Source organism: Lissotriton vulgaris, chromosome 6 (genome assembly GCF_964263255.1).
Source record: "Lissotriton vulgaris chromosome 6, aLisVul1.2, whole genome shotgun sequence".
Taxonomy (NCBI): domain Eukaryota; kingdom Metazoa; phylum Chordata; class Amphibia; order Caudata; family Salamandridae; genus Lissotriton; species Lissotriton vulgaris.
Window position 1 is genome coordinate 1,114,655,770 of NC_141694.1, and position 23,618 is coordinate 1,114,679,387.

Genomic DNA, 23,618 nt, shown 5'->3' on the forward strand with positions numbered 1-23,618 from the left:
GAGAGGCGTCCGCGAAGTAGCAGCAGCTCCGGACTGAATTCCGGCCGCCTTTACCAAGATGGCGGCCGTTTGAGTGAGGTTCCGGACCACAGACGCGGAGACCGAGGGAGAAGCGGAACGGGTCCCACCCGCGAGGCACGGCGCTTGGTGGAGGTGCTACCCGGGAGCGGAGAGCGGGGGGATCCCTTCACCTCCCCCCCCGCACCCCTCCCCCTCCAACGACGAAAACCGCGGGCGCTTGGATCGGCGGAGCTGGTCCGTTCCCGCAGGCAAGATTGGACGCCTACAACGGAGGTGAGCCCAGGAGTCAAAAGCGGAGGAAGGGACCGCTTGGGGGGAGGCCTTGCGCCAGTGGCCTACCGGTCCGGTGCATACCCCCGAATTCCCATTAGTGCCACCCGCATCGACGGAGGTGCCCTCTCCCCACCCCCCATACACACATTCCCGCCTGTGGAACGGCCGGTGGGGAGGACACACGAGACACGGGGGCAGGCGACAGACTACGGGAGGCACCAGCAGCGGAGGCTGACCCCGCCAGGGACGACACTAGCAAGGAATCGGGGCCACGCAGGGAAGGGAGAGCAGAACGATCACGAGAGCGGCAGGGGGTGAGACTTCGGACATTGCCCCCCCTCCCCCTACGTGACAAGGCACACAGCCGAACGGGGAAGAAGGCCCTGAAGCAGCAGTGGGGATACTAGGAACTGGAAGAAGAGATAGTGCCCCCCCCCCCACCCCCCCCTGCACCAGGGGTCATTGTGAGAGGACAAGCGCTACACGGGAGAGGGCCGGACCATATTCACGAACCGGGCGGAAGGAGAAGGGATGAGATAGCCACCTCAGCCAACCCTGACCTCAAGGGCCACACGGAGATAGACCACTTGCAAACGCACAACACGCCCCTGCTGGCAGAGACCCGCCTGGGATAGCTCCAAGGGACGGGCTTCGGAGCGACTGAAGACTGAGCACAGGGAAGAAAGACACCTGGATACGACGAGGGGGGTGGCAGGATCGCCCCACCCGGAACCCTGAGGTGGGTGCAGAACCAGACAAGCCCGATACTGTGCGTGCAGAGTGACAGTGAGTGCGGAGTGACAGTGAGTGCAGAGTGACAGTGAGTGCAGAGTGCGTGCAGAGTGACAGTGCGTGCAGAGTGACAGTGAGTGCAGAGTGACAGTGCGTGCAGAGTGACAGTGCGTGCAGAGTGACAGTGCGTGCAGAGTGACAGTGCGTGCAGAGTGACAGTGAGTGCAGAGTGCGTGCAGAAACAGTGAGTGCAGAGTGCGTGCAGAGTGACAGTGCGTGCAGAGTGACAGTGAGTGCAGAGTGACAGTGAGTGCAGAGTGACAGTGAGTGCAGAGTGACAGTGAGTGCAGAGTGACAGTGAGTGCAGAGTGCGTGCAGAGTGACAGTGAGTGCAGAGTGGGTGCAGAGTGACAGTGAGTGCAGAATGAGTGCAGTGACAGTGAGTGCAGAGTGACAGTGAGTGCAGAGTGAGTGCAGAGTGACAGTGATTTCAGAGTGAGTGCAGAGTGACAGTGAGTGCAGAGTGACAGTGAGTGCAGAGTGACAGTGAGTGCAGAGTGACAGTGAGTGCAGAGTGACAGTGAGTGCAGAGTGACAGTGAGTGCAGAGTGACAGTGAGTGCAGAGTGACAGTGAGTGCAGAGTGACAGTGAGTGCAGAGTGCGTGCAGAAACAGTGAGTGCAGAGTGCGTGCAGAGTGACAGTGCGTGCAGAGTGACAGTGCGTGCAGAGTGACAGTGCGTGCAGAGTGACAGTGAGTGCAGAGTGACAGTGAGTGCAGAGTGACAGTGAGTGCAGAGTGCGTGCAGAGTGACAGTGAGTGCAGAGTGGGTGCAGAGTGACAGTGAGTGCAGAATGAGTGCAGTGACAGTGAGTGCAGAGTGACAGTGAGTGCAGAGTGAGTGCAGAGTGACAGTGATTTCAGAGTGAGTGCAGAGTGACAGTGATTTCAGAGTGAGTGCAGAGTGACAGTGATTTCAGAGTGAGTGCAGAGTGACAGTGAGTGCAGAGTGACAGTGAGTGCAGAGTGACAGTGAGTGCAGAGTGACAGTGAGTGCAGAGTGACAGTGAGTGCAGAGTGACAGTGAGTGCAGAGTGACAGTGAGTGCAGAGTGACAGTGAGTGCAGAGTGACAGTGAGTGCAGAGTGACAGTGAGTGCAGAGTGACAGTGAGTGCAGAGTGCGTGCAGAAACAGTGAGTGCAGAGTGCGTGCAGAGTGACAGTGCGTGCAGAGTGACAGTGAGTGCAGAGTGCGTGCAGAGTGACAGTGAGTGCAGAGTGACAGTGAGTGCAGAGTGACAGTGCGTGCAGAGTGACAGTGCGTGCAGAGTGACAGTGAGTGCAGAGTGACAGTGAGTGCAGAGTGCGTGCAGAAACAGTGAGTGCAGAGTGCGTGCGGAGTGACAGTGAGTGCGGAGTGACAGTGAGTGCAGAGTGACAGTGAGTGCAGAGTGACAGTGAGTGCAGAGTGACAGTGAGTGCAGAGTGACAGTGAGTGCAGAGTGACAGTGAGTGCAGAGTGACAGTGAGTGCAGAGTGACAGTGAGTGCAGAGTGACAGTGAGTGCAGAGTGACAGTGAGTGCAGAGTGACAGTGAGTACAGTCACTCAGCACCACCACATTATCACTCAGAACCACCACAGCATCACTCAGAACCACCACAGCACCACTCAGCACCACCACAGCACCACCACAGCATCACTCAGCACCACCACAGCACCACCATAGCACCACTCAGCACCACCACTGCATCACTCAGCATCACCACAGCCCCATTCAGCACCACCACAGCATCACTCAGCACCACCACAGCACAAATATGTTCTCTCAATGTTTCAAGCTTTATTACAAATGTCACAAAAAGATGTTAATATTTCACTTCTGTTCTTGGATTTTGTTACAATAAAATACACTGAACATAATCTTCACAAAAGTTATTTACAAAAGTTTAAGCTATTGCCATTATAAATTACAATCACTTTTATTAAGTATTAAAAAAAATTAAAAGCCATTGTTATTTGTAATATCAATACATCTAAGTCACGTAAATACAAATGTTGCATGACAAATGCTATAGGTGTCACATTTGCGAAAGTTATAACTATTGGCATTGTAAATGACAAAGCTATTAATTTAGCTATTTTCAAAACCAACACATAAATGAACATGTGGTGAATTTCCATTAAAATATTTGACTTTTTTACTAAGATAGTATTATACTGTTTTATGCAAACAAAATTTAGATACTGCATAAATAACTTTAATAAAACATATTTTATATGAAGCTTTTTATGTAAAAAAAAACTATAGCATAAAGCAAAAAACAATTGCCATTTACAATGCTAATAGCTCAAACTTAAATAATGCGAGACCTATTGCATTGCAAATGCTTGTTTTAAAGATTCTGCTGGTTTTTCATTGTCTGTTTGATGGCCATAACAGGGCGCTTTGCACCAGTGCAAATCTACGCCCTTGTTTTCTAGTGTTGTTCCGCCTTTATCCAGCTGGCAACATGTGCCCCACCGACTTTCATAAACCAAATTTCTATAATATTTATTCATTTATAAAGTTTTATATAGCGCTGGCTAGACCCGGAGGTATCAGAGCGCTTTACATAAGGATCAGTGCGTTGCAGGCTACATAGTTACTGGATCAATAGATTGAATACTTCAAATAATTGATAGTGCTCCTGACACTTGGAATTCTAGAAAATGAAACATTAATCCCCCTGCTGAAGCAATTCATGGGAAAGCAAAACCTGAAGTGTAAAGCTAAGCCAGAGGAAATTGTAAAATATATTTTGTGCATGTATTAGGACAAGCCAACCACAGTGGGAAATCAACGCCCAAGTTGTGCGCTGTCTGAGGTGTAAACCTTTTCGAAAATGTTTTAAGGACTTGGTAGTTCTTCTCCAGAAGGTGTCTCTGCAATACGGAGTCGTCAAAACAGGTGCTAGAGTCCCAAGATTTTGTTGGATAAGAAAGGTATAGGGGTAGATGTATCAAGAAATCATTTTGCACTTCTCTAATAGCGATTGTTAAGGAATCGCTATTAGAGAAGTGCAAAATGGTATGTATGTAGAAATTCGCTATATTTTAGCGATTCCTTAATATTCCTTAATTGCGATTAGCAAATTGCTAATCGCAATTAAGGAATCATTTTCCCATTCATTTCTATGGGCCAGGAGGCCCATAGCAATGAATGTGCAGTAATTCTCAAATTGCGAATTCGCAATTTGCTAATCGCAATTTGAGAATTATTTCAAGGGTGCAGGGGTGTCTTATGGACACCCTGCTGCACCCCTGAAACTTACATGTGTGTGCATATGGCACACATACATGCCCTATGGGCATGTATGTGTGCCACATGCCACCTTCAAAATAGTGATATTTTGTTGTTTTAAAGGATTTCGCAAATTAACACGAACCTCAAGTTCGTGTTAATTTGCGAGTCCTTAACCTCAATTCGCAAAAAAAAAAAGCTTCATACATGGCATTTAAGGAATCGCACATTTGCGATTCCTTAAATGCTCATGCAAAATAAGGAATCGCAATTTTTTGCGATTCCTTATTTTGCTAATTACACATACATCTCAAAAGATGCAAAATTTCAGTTTACGATTCGTTAAGGCCGAAATTCGCAGAATTTCGGCCCTAACGAATCGCAAACTGCTTGATACATCTAGGCCATAGTCTACCCAGTGAAGCTCCTGACCTTTCACTGCTTTCCGCCTCTCTCATGTGCAGTCAGTATTCGTTCCGCATAGCACACACGAAGAGAGAAGGTTTGGCAAACCAAGGTTGTCTGACACTGGCTGACAGCATATTGGTTTTAGTACTGTTTTTGTAAAGCTTTCCTAAAAAACATTTGAAACAAGCATTGGCAAAGTCATTAGGTTTCACCTATGAGATAGCTATTGACTTTGCCAGTGTTTTTGTAGCCCTGTTGTAAAGCAGCAAGGATGCTGTGCAACATGGCTGAGGAAAAAAATGACATGATGGTACCAGAGCTCTTAAAACATTTTTTGGATTCCTGGGAGCGCGACAGGAAGCAGGACTGAGTGAAGGAGTGTGGGTGGAGCAGTACGACAGAAGGTGTGGGGGAAAAATGCTATGGCATGGGAGGGAAGTGCGGGGGGCAAGCTGACAACAATAGAGGGTGGGAGGGAGGGGTTTGCATACAAGCTGATGGAACTGATAGTAGAAGGGAGTGGCAAGGGCGAGGTTAACGATGACAGAGGGAGAAAAGTAGGGGCTGGGGGCAAGCAGATGGACAGTGGAGGGTCGATGGGTGAAAGGAACACAGAATAAGCATTGGTAATGCATCAGTTTCGACTGTGTAATGAATAAAGAGCTGTTTTCCACAATGATTGTCCGGGAGAAGGAGAGAGCTCCCTGACAGATAACACAGTGGTGGAGAGGATGTGGCACAGCGGCCAGAGATGCTGACTCGAGAGCTGGGGATTCAGGTTCAAGTCTTGGCGGCGCCATGCAACATCCTGTGATTCTATGCAAATCACTTAATCTATCCGGGTGATAACTTGTTATATAAATATGTTGCAATAGTAAAAGGCAAAACTTTATCAAAATATACTTCCACCAAAGTGGATGTTAACAGTATTTCGGCGGTGGGAAACTAGTGGCTTAGTGGACTAATGCATCCACTGCAGGGGCATGTGTTCGACCTAATGGTCGCAGGTTGAAATCCTGGCTGGTCCACTCAGCCTTTAATGCTTCCGAGGTCGATAAAATGAGTACCATTGAGCTGGAAGACAATAAACATCTGTTATTCAGCACCTTGTGACCCATGGGTGATCAGTGCACTTTACAAATACACATGTTATGTTATGTTTCGGGGGGTACTGGTCTATCGTCCTCCTCCACCAGCCAAGGAGTTTAAATCTGTACTAATTGAAGTCACCAGTGTGCCCTGGCAATGAGAACAGCTAATTTTACCATTTTGGGAGACCTGAATCTGCATTTTGACTGCATTACAGATAAAGAAATCAGCAGCTTTCTTGCAGACCTTGCAGCCTGTCAACTAATTCAATTAGTTGCAGGTACTACTCATGCTGCAGGTCACTTGCTAGACCCCTTTTTTCCAACTTCCCTTCCCTTATAGTCAATACACCTAATCCCGTATGCAGGTCTGACCTGTTTCTGATTTCTCTGTCTCTCCCAGCTTCTGAACCCCTGCGCAAAGTTGCTCGGAAGTCCTCCTGTAAGCGTCCCTGGCGTAAACTGAATCTTGAGCAATTCCATGCCCTTCTCGCCCTAGAATCGCCTAAGCTGCCTAGTGATCCAGACATGGCATATTAAACACTTTGCGACTGGATTCTTCAAGCACTGGACTCTCTCATCCTGGCCAAATGGTCCAAATGCTGCATCTCGAATTCCAACCCTTGGTTCTCTGATAGACTGGCCACAATGCATGAAGCCTGGAAAAAACTGGAGCTGGATTGGAGAAGGGATTACAACCTGTTGGCTAAGAGATGCTATCAGGCCGCCATTTAGAGCTACCACCGGGTTATACAATCTGATCGGGCTGCTTACTTCGCTAAGGAAATTAAGTCAAGTAGCAATCTGACCAAGTGTATTTTCAAAATACTCAATGATCCTAAACTAAGGAATACCCCTACGGCTTCTGCAATCACGTCTGAGCAGCATTGTGAGGACCTTGCTGCTTTCTTTATTTAAAAAGTGGAAGCTATTTATAATTCCTTCCCTTTGGTTCCTGCTTGTCTCAGCCCCATCCACATACCCCCTACTACCCATATTCTCTCGGCCTTTCCTCCTGTTTCACAGGATGAGCTTCGTCTGCTATGCAGCAAAGTTAAATCTGGCTCTCCTGCAGATCCTCTCAAGCCAGACCAGTTTATGGAGTCCCTGCCTGTGCTCTTGGCACCTTTGTGCCAGGTGATCAATACTTCTCTCTCCACAGCAGGGGTTCCTAGGCTGTGGATACAGGCAATGGTGGTTCCCCTACTTAAAAAACCTTCACTGGATCCAGCTAAACTGGAAAATTTCCATCCGATGTCTCTTTTACCATGGGCAGCTAAGATTGTAGAGGTACATATTAACACCACCCTAATGGCATTCTTGAACAACTATGGCATCCTGGATCTCTCGCAGAATGGTTTCCGCCCAGGTCACAGCACTGAGACAGCTCTCCTTGCTGTGACTGAACATCTGCGGACCGTTCTAGATGCTGGGAATACCGCGGCACTGATACTGCTAGATCTTAGTGGCGCGTTTGATATGGTCTCCCACCAGATTCTTCTAAATTGTCTGGAGGGGGCCAGTATCGTTGGCTCAGCTCTGGAATGGCTTAGATCTTTCCTTTCTGAGAGAACATTCCAGGTGACCCCCCGCCTTTTCTCTCACATGTCTAGCCTATCAGACACGGTGTGCCACAGGGCTCTGCCCTGAGTCCTGTACTATTCAATCTGTATGTACATCCACTGGCTGCATTGGCCAGGGACTGGGGTCTCACCATTGTCTTGTATGCTGATGACACACAGTTGGTGGTGATTCTCTCCGAAGACTCTACGCAGGATGTTGCTGGTGGGGAGAGATACTGAGTTATGGAGTGAGCAATGGTGGCCGCATACCCTTGGGAATGCACCCACCCCTAAGTCGGTGGTGAAAAATCTAGGGGTCTGGATGGACTTGACCCTCAACTTTCAGGACCATACTAAGTGGCAGGCACGTGTTTGGCGTACTCCGGGAATTGAAACCCCTGTTGGTGTATTTCAACCTGTCCACTCAACAAATGATTGTCCAAGCGGCTATCTTGTCAAGGCTGGACTATGCCAGCTCGCTCTACCTGGGGGCAAATACGGCAGAGGTCATGCGTTTGCAAAGGATCCTAAATGCGGCAACCAGAGCCCTACTTGGGTTCCCTAGAAGCTGCCCAACAACTGGTGCCATTCAACGGTTACATTGGCTGCCTATGGCCAAGCGTATTGAATCAAAGGCCCTTTGCTTGACCTTCAAAATTTTGAAGCTCCCTTCCCCGGGTATTCTGGCCAATCTGTTGGTGCCTTACACACCCACGCGCCATCTGCGCTCCATGGGGCAATGCCTGGTTCTCGCCCCTCGGGTGAAACGTTTACCTGCCGGGGGATGGCCCTTTCGCAGCTTAGCGGCCAAACTCTGGAACTCCCTTCCCTTTCAGATCCACAGTCTGGGCAACTATTTGGCGTTTCGGAAGGCAATTAAAACCTATCTCTTCCCTCTGATTTTAAAAAAAAAGCTCTATGTCCAAGAGTTGTGCACTGCAAGGAACTACTTTCTGTGTTGGAGATAATAATGTTCTTGGGCAGTACGCCATCACTCACAGAGTAAGGAACCAATGGCACAAGTAGAATGACCCATTGTCTATGTTGTATGCTATGGAGGGCGAAAGCAAAATGTAAATTGCAGGTAAACCAACTAATGGATTAAGAGCGCTGCCTGAAGGCCTCTTTATGTAAGTATATTTCATGATTTTTCGCAAATCTGCAAGGTCTTTGCTAACGGCAAGCCTAAAACTTGTGGTGATATGCTTATGTTAGTAGCATGTGTTTATGCCATTGCCACTGGCCATATTCTGTGTTTGTGGGGTGGAGGAGCTTTAGGTGGTTACTCATCATCCATGCTTTAAAGGCACAAGGCAGTTGCCAAGTCTTGACCTGTAGAAGTCTCCCTGGCTCTTCAATTTTAGAATGATTTGCATATTGTCTGCAAAGTTCTAACATGTCAGGTTAAGCAATCTGATCATGGGGGTTAGATAAATGCCGTAGATGAGAGGTGATTGACCCCTGGTGCAGGTAAGTTGAGTAATAGTTAGACCTAATAGTGTAGTAAAGCACTTAAAGCATTTAGTTGTGTGCTATGAAAATAATTATTACTATTTTTCCGCTATTTAGGGAACAAGTTAGTTCCATGACCATTCATGTACAGCACTGTGCAGAGATGTAGAAACCAAAATGGCGATCTTGAATTTGATTTAAAATTAACTCTGCCATACACCGGTGCAGATTGTTGAAAACTGCTGATAATTCATCCTAAAATCCGCTCAGTCATATTGCGAATCAGCCCTAGTAGGAGTTTTGCAAATGTATTTCTGTAGTCACATGGTGTCTTCTTTATGGATAGCAGCTTTTGCTTCTGTTACCCATTGCCTTAGCTTTTCCCAGCAGTTTTCCACTGTTTACGTCTGACTGTACCAATGACAGCCAACATCTTCTTGTTCCCTGGTACAGAAGCGAGCAGAGCTGGATGTAGTAGCCTCTTTGATGTGGTGTCCTGTGATCAAAGGCCCTTGAGGGCATACCTGGATGTGGAATATGTTGTTGCAAATGTTTATCAATCTGCTTACAGTACACTCACCCTTTTGGATCCTATGATTCAAATAGAAGCAGCTTCTGGGTTTTACTTTGCCACATATGTATTTTCGTTGATGTGGGACTGACTGTCTCCCATGAACCTGCGAAGTAGAAAGTGAAATGCCACCAGCAAAATCCTTTAATCTCGTAGATGGCTTCTTGTCGATTGTAATCTCCTTGAGGATTTGCTGTGCTTTGAAGGGTGAAGGGATTTTTATTTAAACACGGTGCTGCCTTTTAAAACCTGAAGCCATCATAAATAGGCCACACTTGTTTTTTTAACACATAAACTCCCCATGTAAGGTGTGTGCCATTTGCGTTTGTCTTGAGCACAGAGAAGTCAGCAGTTGTTTTCATTAAATGCTAGGTAAAATGATGAACTAAAGTAAAAATAGAGCTTAGAACCGTAGATAAATGAACTTGCAGAGCTTGTTTAAGACACGTTTAGTGAATTGCGAAGGATGACACAAAACTGTTGGATATCATGCAGAATACATAGCACTATTCTAATTGCAGGGTAGCAGAATAGTAAGGGTGGATAGGAGAATAGTAAGGGTGGGTAGGAGAATAGTAAGGGTAAGGTAAAGAGTTGCATTCTGTTGAGTGATGAAAAATAACATTTCTTTTAAAAAGTCTGATAAATATGTTCGAAATAGGAAAAGGCCGGTCCGAAGCCACTTATTACACAAGCCGACCTTCATCGATTGCCATGTATTGCCTTTTTTACCTATCTTTAGTTCCTTAAAGTTCAGAGCAGCTTCAACCAGATCTTGCCTGATCCCAGTTGAGAAAGACTTGTGGTTATTGGAGGGGAGGGTGTGAATGATTGTGAACAGACATAACTTCTTGGTCTTGCAGCTAGCTCTCTACAAACCTAGTTTGTGGAAACAAAGTAGGAAGCAGGGAAAAAAAACCTTAGCGGGTCAGTGTAAGCACAAGCAATATTTTGTGAAGAAATTCTCAACCATACTGTCACAGAGTTTACATCTATGTAGTCTTACGAAAGACTGGGGAACTGCTGATATGGTCGCCCAGCAGATTTTGATGAATGGGGCATTGCGCGCACATTTCTATTTAGTCTCAGTCCTGCTTTTATCTCATGACACATTTCACCCCCAAATTTAGATCTACTCAGTAGTTCTTGATTCTCTACACTGCTGTAAGTTTGATGTCCATCTCAAAAAAATACAAGGTGATTGACAGGCAAAATGTGGAATCACCATCTCAGTTTCTGCATTACTTCCTGAAACAGCCTAATCTAACATTAAACAAATCTTCTTCCCCATTCCATTGCTTTTCTGAACCCATGATCATCCCTTTGTCCTATCAAGTAGCATCCATGCTGCACTTTATTCTGGGATTGTATGTACAGCTTCCCATCTCTAGAACCCCAAGTGTTCACGAAGCACCTGGTTATATTAGTTTCTAGGAGGCAATTCTTTGGGGTTCTTCAGATTGGAGAAGAAAATTGGTAGTGTGTGAGGACTTCTTCCTCTGCAGTTTGCATTCACAACCCCTCTTGTGTAGTTCTGCTCTTCTTCTCATCTGCCTGTCCCTCTACTCTCTGTCTGTTCTTCTATGCCCTTCTTTGCTATTCAGGTTTGTCATTGAAGTAAGGACACAGGGGCCTGCTGCCACAGGTTTCTTTTCTTTCCTGTTCCACCTTGTGCAGCCCAGCCAGATAGCTCAGATTCTAGTTCGCCACAATACCTCCACAGTCCTACTTACATTCTAACATAACCTACTTGGCCATGGGCCACAACAAAACTGGCACTGGATACACCTGGGCTTGGGCTCCCGTTTCACTGCTCATGGGCTGAGCTGGACCACTGATTCACTTTTCCTCACTTGCCAAACCCTCTCTTGTCAGACTTTCAGGTTGACATCTAGGGGTTGTCTTTTTTCAAAGTGTATAAATAAAATGCCATACTGACTACACTGCTACCTTGATCTCTTGCTCTTCTGAAAAGTGTCCTTCACTCCGTAGCAAGAGGGAAACAGCAAATACCATGCCCACCGAACAGCGCATTGCCTTTGCAATGCGGGTGGAACAACAAATGCGTCTGAACCAATCATTCCATTTACAACGCAAGTTGTTATAACGACATGCTTTAGGTAAAGCGGCGTTGGACTTTAAAGCCCAATGCTTTCTCTAATGTTGCCATGACTGGAGTTGGAATAGTAAATTATACTATTTCAAAGTCCAGCGCCTACCTGAGGAAAGTCGATGTAACAACATGCGTTGTAAATGGAATGCTTGGTTCAGATGCATTTGTTTTCCCACCCGCATTGTTAAGGAACACGTGGGAAAGGAAAACGTGGCTGTGTCATCCAACCGTAGCAAGACTTATTACGATTATCTCAAAGTTTAATCACATCACACCTGCTTCAATCATCTTCACCAGTTGCCTGGTGGTTTGATGCATATACCATAAGTTGCTTGTCCTGGGATAGCCTGCTTACATGGCGGAAAAGAAGCAGATCTCTGGACCACAGAACCACCAGGTGTTTGGATATTGAAGGTAATCCAAACTTGCCTATCCCTAGTTTTGTTGTTACAATTATTCGTCTGTCATTTTCTATAGCCTTTATTAGAGCAAACTTTCAATCCATATTTTTTTCAGCTCCACTTTAATACAGTTTCTGTAATTTTTACAAAACTCATCTTTTCACACTTGCTATTTCTTCCATTGAATGCCAATCCTTAATCATTTATTCTTTTAGGTTGTGTTGTACTTTCTTTTTGATAGGGGCTTGCATTTTTATTCTCCATATTGTACATCTCTTGTACAGTGTCCTACGTTCTGGGTGACAAAAGGGGTTATATATCAAATGTTAGAAATATAGTTTGCATAAAAAAGTTTAAAAAGTAGAGTAACAAAAATGTACAGACAATTTAAAAAAAATAGAAAATTAGATTACTAAAAGTAGAGTGTACAAAAATGTTCCTAAACGATGTAAAAATATATATAGGTTAGAGTTAACTAACGGTTGGGCTTAAGGCTAGAGTACGGCATGGTGTAAAGGATGGTGTAACATAATTTGCATGGGTTAGGTGAGGTGTATGGATTATGATTGGGATAAGAGGGTTGGGGCTAAGGACCATGCCGAGTTAAGTCTAGGGACTGGGTTTGGATTAGAATTAGAGTAAGGGGTTGTGGAAGTGCAGTGGGAAGGAAATATGTTATGGTTAAAGCTGAAGTAAGGAACTGGTTTAAGATTGCTTTAGGAGTTTTGTTAGCGGTAAGGGGTAATTCTCCACTACATTTGTAGTACTCAGGATACCTTTCCATAAAAAACTGTAGTCTTGTACAGGATCACCACAAAAGTAGAAAGCCTTTCTCTTTCTCCCTGCATCGCAGTATGTATCGAAGTGACCAGGGAACACACATCTAAGCTTTTCAGATAGCAGGCACCATTGAAATATTATTTTACAATTATTTTATCTATATTGAAGACACTAATAAACGTGAAGAATGTTACCCCAAAGTTCAGCCCTTCCTTCATTTGCAATTTGTCTATTCAAGCCTATGTCCCATTGTTGCTGATGTGTCCACAGCCCCTGGGTTCTGCACACATGTTTACTTTTTCCACGAAGTCAGGCTTCTGTTGGTAGCTTGACAATTGGTAGGTTGCATCACAAAGTATCAGTCTGTCCCTCTTACTCTGTAGATCCACTGTATTGACCCCCTTAGAAAGAGATATCCAAGTTTCCTGCTGTTCCCTGCACTCTACCTCTGAAAGGTTCCCTATTTCAAGCCTTTGTGAAGTTGGGATTGAAATGTATCCTAGTGAACAGTGACGTAATTACCAACTGTTGAGCTACCAGCTCACCTCATATCCCAAAATCCTCTCGTGTCACTTTACAAAGTAAAGTTTATGTGCTCTAGCCCCTTTTGGTAGTCTCGCAGTAAGTCGAAGAAGGCCCTACCAGCAGGAGCATGTACCATATTGAGCAACTGCTTGCTATATTCTTAGCTAGTCCATTACCCAGTATATGCAGAAAAGTTCCTCAATTAAATTGCAAAATGTCGGACATGCATGCATGCGTACTGCCATGGTATTGCCTTGGTAGTCTATGTATCTTCGTTGTTCAATCATACGTGACGCGTTAAGCCCCAGCATACAATGTTTAAGCTCCAATTTAACCATATTACTTACTGCTTTATGTGGTGCAGTGATAGTGATACACTTTTTTCCCAGAATATTTTAAAACGATCCACAACCAGGTCATGTGTAGGATATCAGCCTTGACCGATTCACCTCTAGGGCAATCCACAGACACAGTGGAGTATTCAGGTGAAAGGTCTATTCTATGGAAATATTTTAAATGAATGAGTAAAACAGCTTTGTGCTTTCTGGACATATGCCATCTCATAGTCCTTCCACCCCAGCTCCATTGGGAGTGCTTGAGCCAGAGACTCCATCAATAGAGCGGTGATGCTGACCAGTGCTTGTTATTCTCCATAGATAGGATGTTTCCATCCTACTGTGTGAAATGGCTTCTCAGTATTCAAGAAGGACACTGCATATACATTTTGAGTCAAGTTTAGGAAGTACTGTACACCTGTCAGTCTCTTATGGTATTGCATCGCAATAAATCTAGGTTTATCCAGAAGCATGACCTCTGTTATGACAACCGGTATGATCTTTGCTATAGCTTCATTGAGGATTTTAGTATTTACAGGGATCATAGATTGAAGTCACCTGGGCTTTTTCCGGGTTTCTACTAGAAAACACAACGGTATCCACTTTTAGTAGTCTCTTCAGCCACACCTCCTAATCCCACACAGTTTATTTGTTTTAATCAAGGTAGAAAATCTAACAGCTGCGCCGAATGGCTGGGTGAAACAGTCAGGCTTGTGCTAACACAAATCAGGCTCTACAAAGCAAAACACGCCTTATTTATTTATAAAGTTTTATATATTCTCTCTCATTGCGCATATACAGCAAGTGATTTCTGTTTTTACCACCTTCAGTCCGAAGATGAGACCCATATTACTTAAAGCAACCGAGTCTTTATTTGTTCTTGCTTGTGCTAATGTTAGAGCAGAAGTGTCCTGTGAGATTACAAGGTACTAATATGCTATGGAGTTTGGGCATGTTATGTGAGGGAGAACGGCATGCACTCTAATACATACACAACTGATGGGAAACGTCCTTTAGGATGAAGCCCCAATCAGGCTGTGCCTTCACAGCACGTGCATCAGAACCAACGCGTCTTTAGCACGCATTCGTTCTGCACACAAGTCATTACAAGGACTTGCTTTAGGGGAGCGCATTGGTGGAATGGTGTTGGATTTAAAGTTCAACATCTTCCCTGCTGTTGCACATACTGGAGTTGGAATAGTATATTAAACTATTCCAAAAGCCAGCATCTCCCTAAGGCAAGTCGTTATAACAACTTGTATGCGGAACGAATGCGTACTAAAGACGTGTTTGTTCTAATGAGAGTGTTCCCAAGGCATGCTTGATAAACGGATGCGGAATACCGTCATACATTCATTGCTGACACACTTTATTATTATGTGATATCTCATGATCATGATACATTGGTTCTTGCAATTTAATCACATTCAACCTCTCATAACGTATTCGCAGCTTGTCTACATGATTGCAGTGTCCACTTGTTGCATCAATTTTCCAGGGATGGACAAAGAAGAACCTTTCCATGTTTTACTATAATTAATGCAAGGTACAATTAAAGGATAGAGCACCCAGCCGAAGTAGACTTTTTTTCGGTCCTGTGCGGGTGCTAAACAGTTGGTTTAAATCTTATAAAAAATTATGCTTAGAATGTCAAAACATATTTTCTGTTCTTATAAATTATCTAGTGTGCTATTTATTGAAAAAGGTTTGTTTTGTCAATATGAAATTGCTCTAACTTTCAAAAGTGAATATTTTGCTCTTGTTCAAGGGTCAGGTAAATTGATGAATTTTACCAGTTATTTTGTTTTCCTCTCAGTCCATACAAAGTATTTAAACTTAGGCTTTGTTTCTAAAACTAACAACCTTTCATACATGGTAAAACGTAAGGAATTAGCTGAAATCTTCAATGGTGGCAGAGATAAAGGCGTATGGCCAGATGCTAAAGTCTCCCTCCGGTGTTAGTGATTGTGGTGTCGGTGTGACCATAATGGGATAAATACTTATTTTCAGATCTTCATTGTATGTTTTCCCTGCTTGACAGTTTGATTTCTGTGTACCTTGCATGTCAAACTCAAATTGCATGTGTCTTTATTTCAGGCTGGGGAGATTCACTAGGTACGCCATCAGAAAGAGGCATGACCTACGACGCCCTCCACGTTTTTGACTGGATAAAGGCACGCAGTGGAGACAACCCTGTGTATGTTTGGGGACACTCACTGGGCACTGGGTAAGAAAAGACAGATGGAGCACATGTATCTGTTAAGATCAGAACAGCCTACAGATATAGTTTTCTTGACCTACAATTTGTTTACCTAGATGTCTCTGCACACAACTTCTAAGGAGAATTTCATGTATTAAAAGTTTTTCTTGTGAAATCATTTTTATTTTTAAAACAAAAATTAGCTTAACAGCGAATAGGTTTTAATAAAGCCCGAATGTACAAGTAACAATCCTTCTTGTGTATCTGCAACCAAAAATGCATTGCTTTTCCAGGCAAACATTTTTATAGGGGGATTGATGGATCCAGCACCAGTTCTCCAAGGACAAGTTCACACCTCGACACTTTATACAGATAGGGCGCATTATCCTTGTTTACAAAATGGTGAACCTTTAAACAATTAACAAGCTGCATTCAGGGCAGTCACGAACCCGCGGCTGCACTAGGGGTTGCGTTTTTAATTAAATACAGAGCAGCTGTTTACAAGCCATTCCATTTTTCACATTGCAGGCTGCAGTCCTCCTGCACTTTAAAGAGGGAAGAGAACTCCTATAGCAGGCTGGTGTAGTGAGTGCCTGCCACCTGCCTTCAGGAAATGTCAGGGGGAGCACAGGAACCCCCTGTCCTTCTGCCAGATCACTGGCAGTTCACCTCCTAAGACCCTGTTTGCCTCTGCACCAATAATATGGCACTTGCCAGAGGCAAAGTCATTACCTCAATTTTGTGGGCCAGGCTCCCATGCTAATGAGGGAACAACCTCTGGATAGAGCTTGTGCTAAATGTCCTCTAGCGTGATCAGTATTGATTTTGCTAAATTTAGTCCTTGCCTTCCCTTCCTAATTTAGCTCTGATGGTCTTTTATTTGCCTGCTGAAAGTGGTTGAGGGGAGTAAAGACTTCAAAATGATACTTACAAATTAGTCATGTTTAAAAGAACACATACTCCGAATTCCAGTTTATGGATTTTATTATAAGACAAAAAATAATTGAATATACACGCACCTTACGATCAGAGAATATAGGTACATAAAAATCAATACAGAGCCGAACCTACATATATAATTAATTCAGCATAGAAGACACAATGTGATGAACTCCAGAATCAAAATGCAACCCAAGATTGAAGTTGGATCTAATTCCTTTTTCATTAGGAAGGAAAGCATAAATTATCTTTCCCTACACTACTCTCATTAATGTTCCTGGCTATTTCCTCTATCTCTTTTTCCAAACGTGTCCGCATGTGTAGACTGTAGGATGCTCCTTCTCCGACGAAAATGTAGAAATCTGATTTTCTGTCCCTGCGCATCATACAAAAAGATAAAATTGAGCCCACCCCCCCCTAAATGTATCACATGACAATTTGTTTCACTTGCAATATTCCCCAGTGGCTTTCCATTGACTCTTTAATTAAGTTCTTCTTGTCTTCCAGTGGCCTGAGGTTCAGATAGGCCAGGCATGGAAGGTATCCTCCCTTCCCGCTTCTCAGTTTCTTCAAAGACATTCCGGTTATCTTCTTAAACTAAGAATTACGAGGTTGAATTCTTGCACCTGGAGTGGGACAAGAACATACAGTCCTGGCACACAAAATTGATTCATTTTATTATCTCTTTAGCAACTAAGAATTTTAAACAGCGACCTGCAGTTCTGGGCCTACAATGCAGGTAACTTAAACAACATACAGTTATATTTGCGTGAATATATTGTCATTGTGCACATTATGCATACAGGAATAATAACGTCTCTAATACATATAAATCCTACTTAAAGGTACACATTACATTTCTATGCTTAGGATGTTGGATAAATGCATTTGATAAACAAAATACACTGCAAACGATAAATATACATGTGAGTGCGTTGAATCATGACTATAATGCACCCATACAATTTAGAGTGCTGTAAGGGCTCTATCAGTATTACAAAACAGGCTGCACAAGCCTTGCCGCCTCGTCTGTAATACTATAGTGCCCTGGCGGTGCAAAAAGCAGATGCACACTCTCGTTGCTCCCCCACAGCAATATGGCTAAGACTGCTCCCAGTTTTTAATATTACTAAAGACTATATAATGATTCCCATATAGTTCCTTTATGTCGATATGTGAAAGTATTGTATGTTGACAACATGAGAATCGAGCATGACCCTAGCCCTTGAGGGCCGGAGCCAGTCCACCAGTTTTTGAGAAATAATCTAGTAGCTACAGTGTATATAAATGCTGACAATTCCTGTTTATAGTTTCACAGTCATTAACTTTTTAGTGCATAAGATTTCTCAAAGTAATATATGGATGCATCTGCCTCGCATAAAGGATGAACCTGTGTTTAGAGCAATATTAAAAATAGTTGAAGGCTACCCCATTACAAATCTCATTGAAGAATGCAACATTTATTGGAAGTATCCATGCAAAGAAGTCTATACAGACCAATATATTTCAATATTAGACATCAAAAGGAAATAAGCCATGACCAAATCAACATGTTAACAGGAAAAATAGCTGTTCTCTTGCACACGGTTCTGTGCATGGTCACAAACTGAAAAAATATCCTCAATTTTACAGGGGAGCTCGGCTTTTTAACACATTGGTATGCGCATATTTAACTCCACTTCCACAAGCCAAATAAAGGTTTAAATCTTGAAGCTCTGGCTTCCACTTGGATGTGGTGTGTTAGTTCACCCTCCATACACAAACCCACCATGTTCCATGTACTCAAGCCGTGTCTCAGTGCAGTTGCTGACATTAGTTGTCTGCTCAGCTCTTGCGCTCTCACAGGCTTTAGCGTCACTGCTAAACGTTGTTCATTCCATGGCTTGGTGCCGGACATCTGCAATTGCCAACATTTGGTGAACCACAGCTGAATGGAAGCTTTGGGATACTGCCTTGTATTGCCAAATTGTGTAACCCTTTGCAATCTTAATGTAGTAACAAGTGTGCATTTTCTACCTGACAGTCTGGGCCCCTGTTGGAGTTGAGTCCTTGCTCTGGGTTTGTAGCCACAGGCCTGGAGAGTCTTGATATCATGTATATGACCTGAGGAGACTTGTGCTAAATGCCAGACTGGAGGCCTGCTGAAGAGCTGTAGACAATGGTCTCTTTTTAAGGTTTAGGGCCTGGTTTAGATCTCGACAGAAGGGTTACTCACATTGTGAATTTCAGCAACTAATGGCTATTACTTTCTCCTGTTTTACATCACAGATTAATGCTTTGTTGTTCATTTTTTCTGCATTAGGTTAGAGTGTGGGTGGCAGTGAAAAGCCTCAAGCGAGCTTGGCTTGTTTTGGGCATATGGGGATAATATGACCTCGAGCTGACCCAGAGCAAGCCACCTGTCTTTAGCCTGGCTTGAACCTTCAGTCTTTCAACCAACTCTACTTTAACAGAGACCTAAAGCATGCCGGATATTTATTTGAATTCAAATTCCAACAAGGGCGTTATACCCTTTCATCCTTCTGAAACTGATAAAATAGCTAATACCTCAGAACATTTACAATCCTGCAAAACTATAAAATATCCTGTAGCCTGTTTAATGTAGAACACAAATGTATATATTTAAATTAAACAGTTTGCAAGCATGGGTCTAGACTTATTATACTCACCGGCTTTGCCGCTCCCAAATCCTTCATGGCTCCCCATCGCAGGAGAAACACTGGTACAATTCAAGTTGAACAAATTTGATATTAAAAAAATAGGCTATCTATTCCCGAATGATCACGTCTTCTCTGACAGAGGACGCCCGGTTTCTTGGATGCCTTTGTGATGAGACGCGATCCCTTCATATCCAATTGCTCCGGAGCCAGCGGCCCCATTAACGCTGATAATTGAGAGCGAGACGGGTACTCACCTCATTTCTAAAATGTACAAGGCATGCTCTAGTGTTCGTCCACTTCTTGATGTTAAGGTACGCACTGCTTGGGAACATGATCTCGGCTGGCACATATCGGATGACCAGTGGGAAAAATGTTGCATGGTTACAAAAGAAGTATCATTAAACAGCAGACACAAACTAATTCATTTTAAATTCCTATGCAGACTATACCACTCTACAGACTGGTCGCACAAAATAGACCCTCCCAGGCCACACCATTGTTTAAAATGTTTTGCCCCTCCTGCGGACTTTGCCCATCTTACATGGACTTGTCCTAAACTACAGCCGTATTGGGAACAGGTGCACGCTACATTAGGTGAATGACTTCACTATCGCTGATCCCCATCTGGAAATCGCTCACATGGGATACACGGTCAACTTTCTCAAAAAAGTCAGGGGGTTTGCTGCACTTGGGCTCCTGTTAGCTAAGCGGGAGATAGCGCTTGTATGGGGTAAGAGAACTGCTCCCACCTTACAGGCCTGGCTGCGTAGCCTGGCATATTGTATTGTTAATTTCGAAACTTGCGCTTCCCTAATGCCTAGCTCCTAGATATACGGGGCCCGTACAGGGCATATATTGCTGAGAGGTGCCGGGATTCCGCTACACAGATTGAGAGCGGCATAGTACCAGAGGGGGTGGGGTGAGGGGCTGTAGTATTGTCATGAGAGTCCTGTTATTTAATTCGCCCTCAACTTATCTTGCTGTTGTGTGTACGAATCATTAGTTTGAACGTACAATGTAGTGAGTAAAACTGCATAACATGCCTATTTGACCTGCTTTTAGATCTCAGGTAGGACGAGCCAGGGCCGTGCAGTCGGCTAAATTCATTTACTATTTGGACCAGTCTTCCAATTGTGTTGCCTGATGTACCGCATTGATATTGTTTACCTTTATTGTACAATGAAACTGGAAAATAAAGTTTGAAAAAAAACAGTTTTCAAGCAATGCTAAGGTTACAATGTGTTGCATTCTAGAACCCCATAAATAAGTCTCAAAATTACAGAATGGCATCAGTTATGCCTCTTTTTTTTTTAGAAAATCACAGCACTTGACAGTCATGTTCATTATGTTGTGCGCTATGGAGTAATGGTTAGTAATTTAGATTCATGGCTTTAAAAGCACCATCAATGATGCTTTTCGAAATCTTTTGAGAAATATTCTTTACGTTTTGTCATTTATAGTGCACACCTTTGTACTATCCTTAAAGCTTTGTGTTATGAGAACTTGAGTAGTTTAATCCCCCAATTTTGAAATGTATGGTAACTCCTGGTACAGGACATATCCAAATTGCAAGCCCCACAACATTTTTCCCAGGTATATTCAAACAGATTTGCCTTGCCAAAATGTACCTGGGAAAGTCTTTGCTGGGGGATAAATGCCTTTAGCTTTTGTTGCATGGAACACTAAAATCTGTATCTTAGGTCAATTTTCAGACAAAACCCATAATTGATGCTATTTATCACACAAAATAAATTTAGATACCCTCAGTATCTAATTTAACGTGCAATAGATATCACACTTTCTCCCAGGGCATTTGTAATCGGGCCTAATTAGAATTACATAGTGCACAGTACAAAATTGTGCAGTCTAATGAGCATAATGTTCAATGTTTTCTGGGGAAAAGATATATGCATGCATTATTGTCTCTCTGAAGCACCATGGCTTTTCCATTGTCTGCTCACTTCGTACTTGTTTAGTTGCTTCATACATTTGTGAGGCAGTGCCAGTATTTTCCGAATGCGTATTTTATTCTGAATGGGCATTCACTGATCTAAATGTTTGTTCTTTGATGCAATGGTATAGTCACAGGTTTAAATCTAATTTGTTGGTTCACTTGGTCATTATTTTGAATTAATCTACATTTACCTTTCGAAACGTACAATAGTTTGAGGAATCATATATTCAATTATGTTCCGTTTCACAAGTAATAGACACATTGCACTATATTGTGGCCTGAAGTGTTTCTTTGTGGGCAGGTAGCAAGTTATTCAGTTGGTTGTGCTTTGTTGAAAAACTGTTGGCTTATAGTGTGACCTGAATGGAAAGAGTATTGGTATCAGCCCTTGGGACTCCTCGGGCGCTCCTGCTGTGACGCAGCGTATATGTATATGAAATGAAGCAAAGACCAGTAAGACACATAGTCAGCAATGCTCATAGATAACATTGGTGTGTTTGTCCCTTTCAAGGAGGCATTTTGGTGTGGGGCATGATAACCAGAGGGTTGATATAATGCAAGTGTTATTTCAGATGCACTTAAGTTTGGAGCCAAGAGGAGTGAGGGATGCAAATACCTACTGCTAGTGCATAGGTGAGTGACTCAACTCTATGGGATTATTAGGATCTGGGACTGCTTTGCAGTAGGGGTGTCACATTTTACAGAACAGTCAGGTATTTACTGCATTCATGAATCTGAGGTGGTTTGGGGTGTCTCTTATCTTTGTTGGGAGTGAATTTTAAAATGTTGCTTTATTGACAGACACAGAAGTTCCATCAGTGTGTATCCTCCTGAAGGAAATGACAGAGGGCTTGGGTGCCAGTTTAAAGGCTGGCATTCTAGTCTGTGTGTATCAGTGATGCTTTCCTTAGATTCTCCTGTGGGTAATGAAAAGTGCTTTGAAAGATAAACAGCTTATCAAGTATGTTGAAAGCAGGAAATACAAGGGCAGGCCAAGAAGAGCCCCTTGGAAGGAGGAGCTACCCACCTTCTACACAGGGCCTCAATGCAGACCTCTTATGATCCTCCCTGTTACAGTTACATTTAGCTGAGGAGACAGCAGCAGAGAACGTAGAAGATGAAGATAGCTTCTTTGAGGAAAGAGGACCGCATGGTTAGATACGTCTTGTCTTCAGCAGTAGTTTATAGGGCAGAATGATATGTAAGCAGGAAGGGCAGTGCATAATATGGATAATACTAAGTGAAAATATTTTCAGTCTCTGCGTAATTGCTTCCTTCTCATGTGAGCCAATATGTCACCTCAGATGAGGTTGAGATTAGGTTTGCAGGGCCTATCGATTGTGCCCAATTTCCTGCATGCCACAACAAAGTAGAGACTAATTTGTCTGCAGCCCAGTCTTTTTCTCTTGTTATGATTACTCCAAAACGTTTTGTAATTGTTCTAATGTAGCCCCACCATTCTTATTAGAAGGCAGTCTTATGTATCCAAAGTTCTTTCTTTGATTACTTCGTCATGGTGGTACTAAGCTTCCATCCCATGAAGTCTTATTTCTTACGTCATTTGCTTCACACAAGAAATCAATACAAATATGCAAACATTATTATCAGTAAACACATTGTCATTCTTCAAACACTGTTGCAAAATATTTTCAAGAATGTTAATACTATTTAATTATCTGCTCCCATTTGTGTTCAGGACATGTTGCAGGTTTGGATATTAGGCCTGAGGTGCCATGGCATTTATTCCCTAAACTGCCAGAAAAAGTTGAAGGGGCATCACATGTTGATCCCTTGACCCATCCTTAGCTCTACAACAGCTACTTATTTGCTGCCCAGTGACTAGGTACAGGGACTGAAATGTAATTTAAAGAAAAGAAATAGGTCTTTGAAGGTTCTATTTAACACCAATTTAACATCTGATTAACACGTGTTCAGCATCTGTTTAAGCTTTGTTTAACACCTTTTAACATCTGTTTAAGCTCTGTTTAACACCTTGATGCCTCAGTCCCAGCAACGTTCAGGGTTGCCGCTCTGCAGTTGCAGGTTGGATGCACAAAAGCTGTTTTTGCTTAAACTGGGATAAATACGAAATCCTGATTTTCGACTCCCTTTCATACAAGATCTGTCCCACCTGTTGCCTCCTGAGATGGGACTCACACCCCCCACCCTCCCTTCCCCGTCACCATCCACTACTGCAAAACTCTTGGTGGTCAAGTCAGACAATTCACTCTCTTTTAAGAAACTTGCCAGAACACACCGGAAAGATCATTGTTCATGCATTAATCATGTCGAGACTTGAATATGCCAATGTGCTGTTCCTGG

At 43.4% G+C, this 23,618-nt stretch overlaps 1 protein-coding gene across 5 annotated transcripts in view; it reads left to right on the top strand.

Moving 5' to 3' along the window:
• The window catches only part of ABHD12 (abhydrolase domain containing 12, lysophospholipase), a 454,310-nt gene that overhangs the window by 332,056 nt on the left and 98,636 nt on the right, over positions 1-23,618 (top strand). For all 5 annotated transcript variants that reach the window (XM_086927196.1, XM_086927195.1, XM_086927194.1 and 2 more), the window contains one exon: positions 15,641-15,770. In XM_086927196.1, the coding sequence (XP_086783322.1) occupies positions 15,641-15,770 (130 nt within the window). The remainder of the gene's footprint in view (positions 1-15,640; positions 15,771-23,618) is intronic.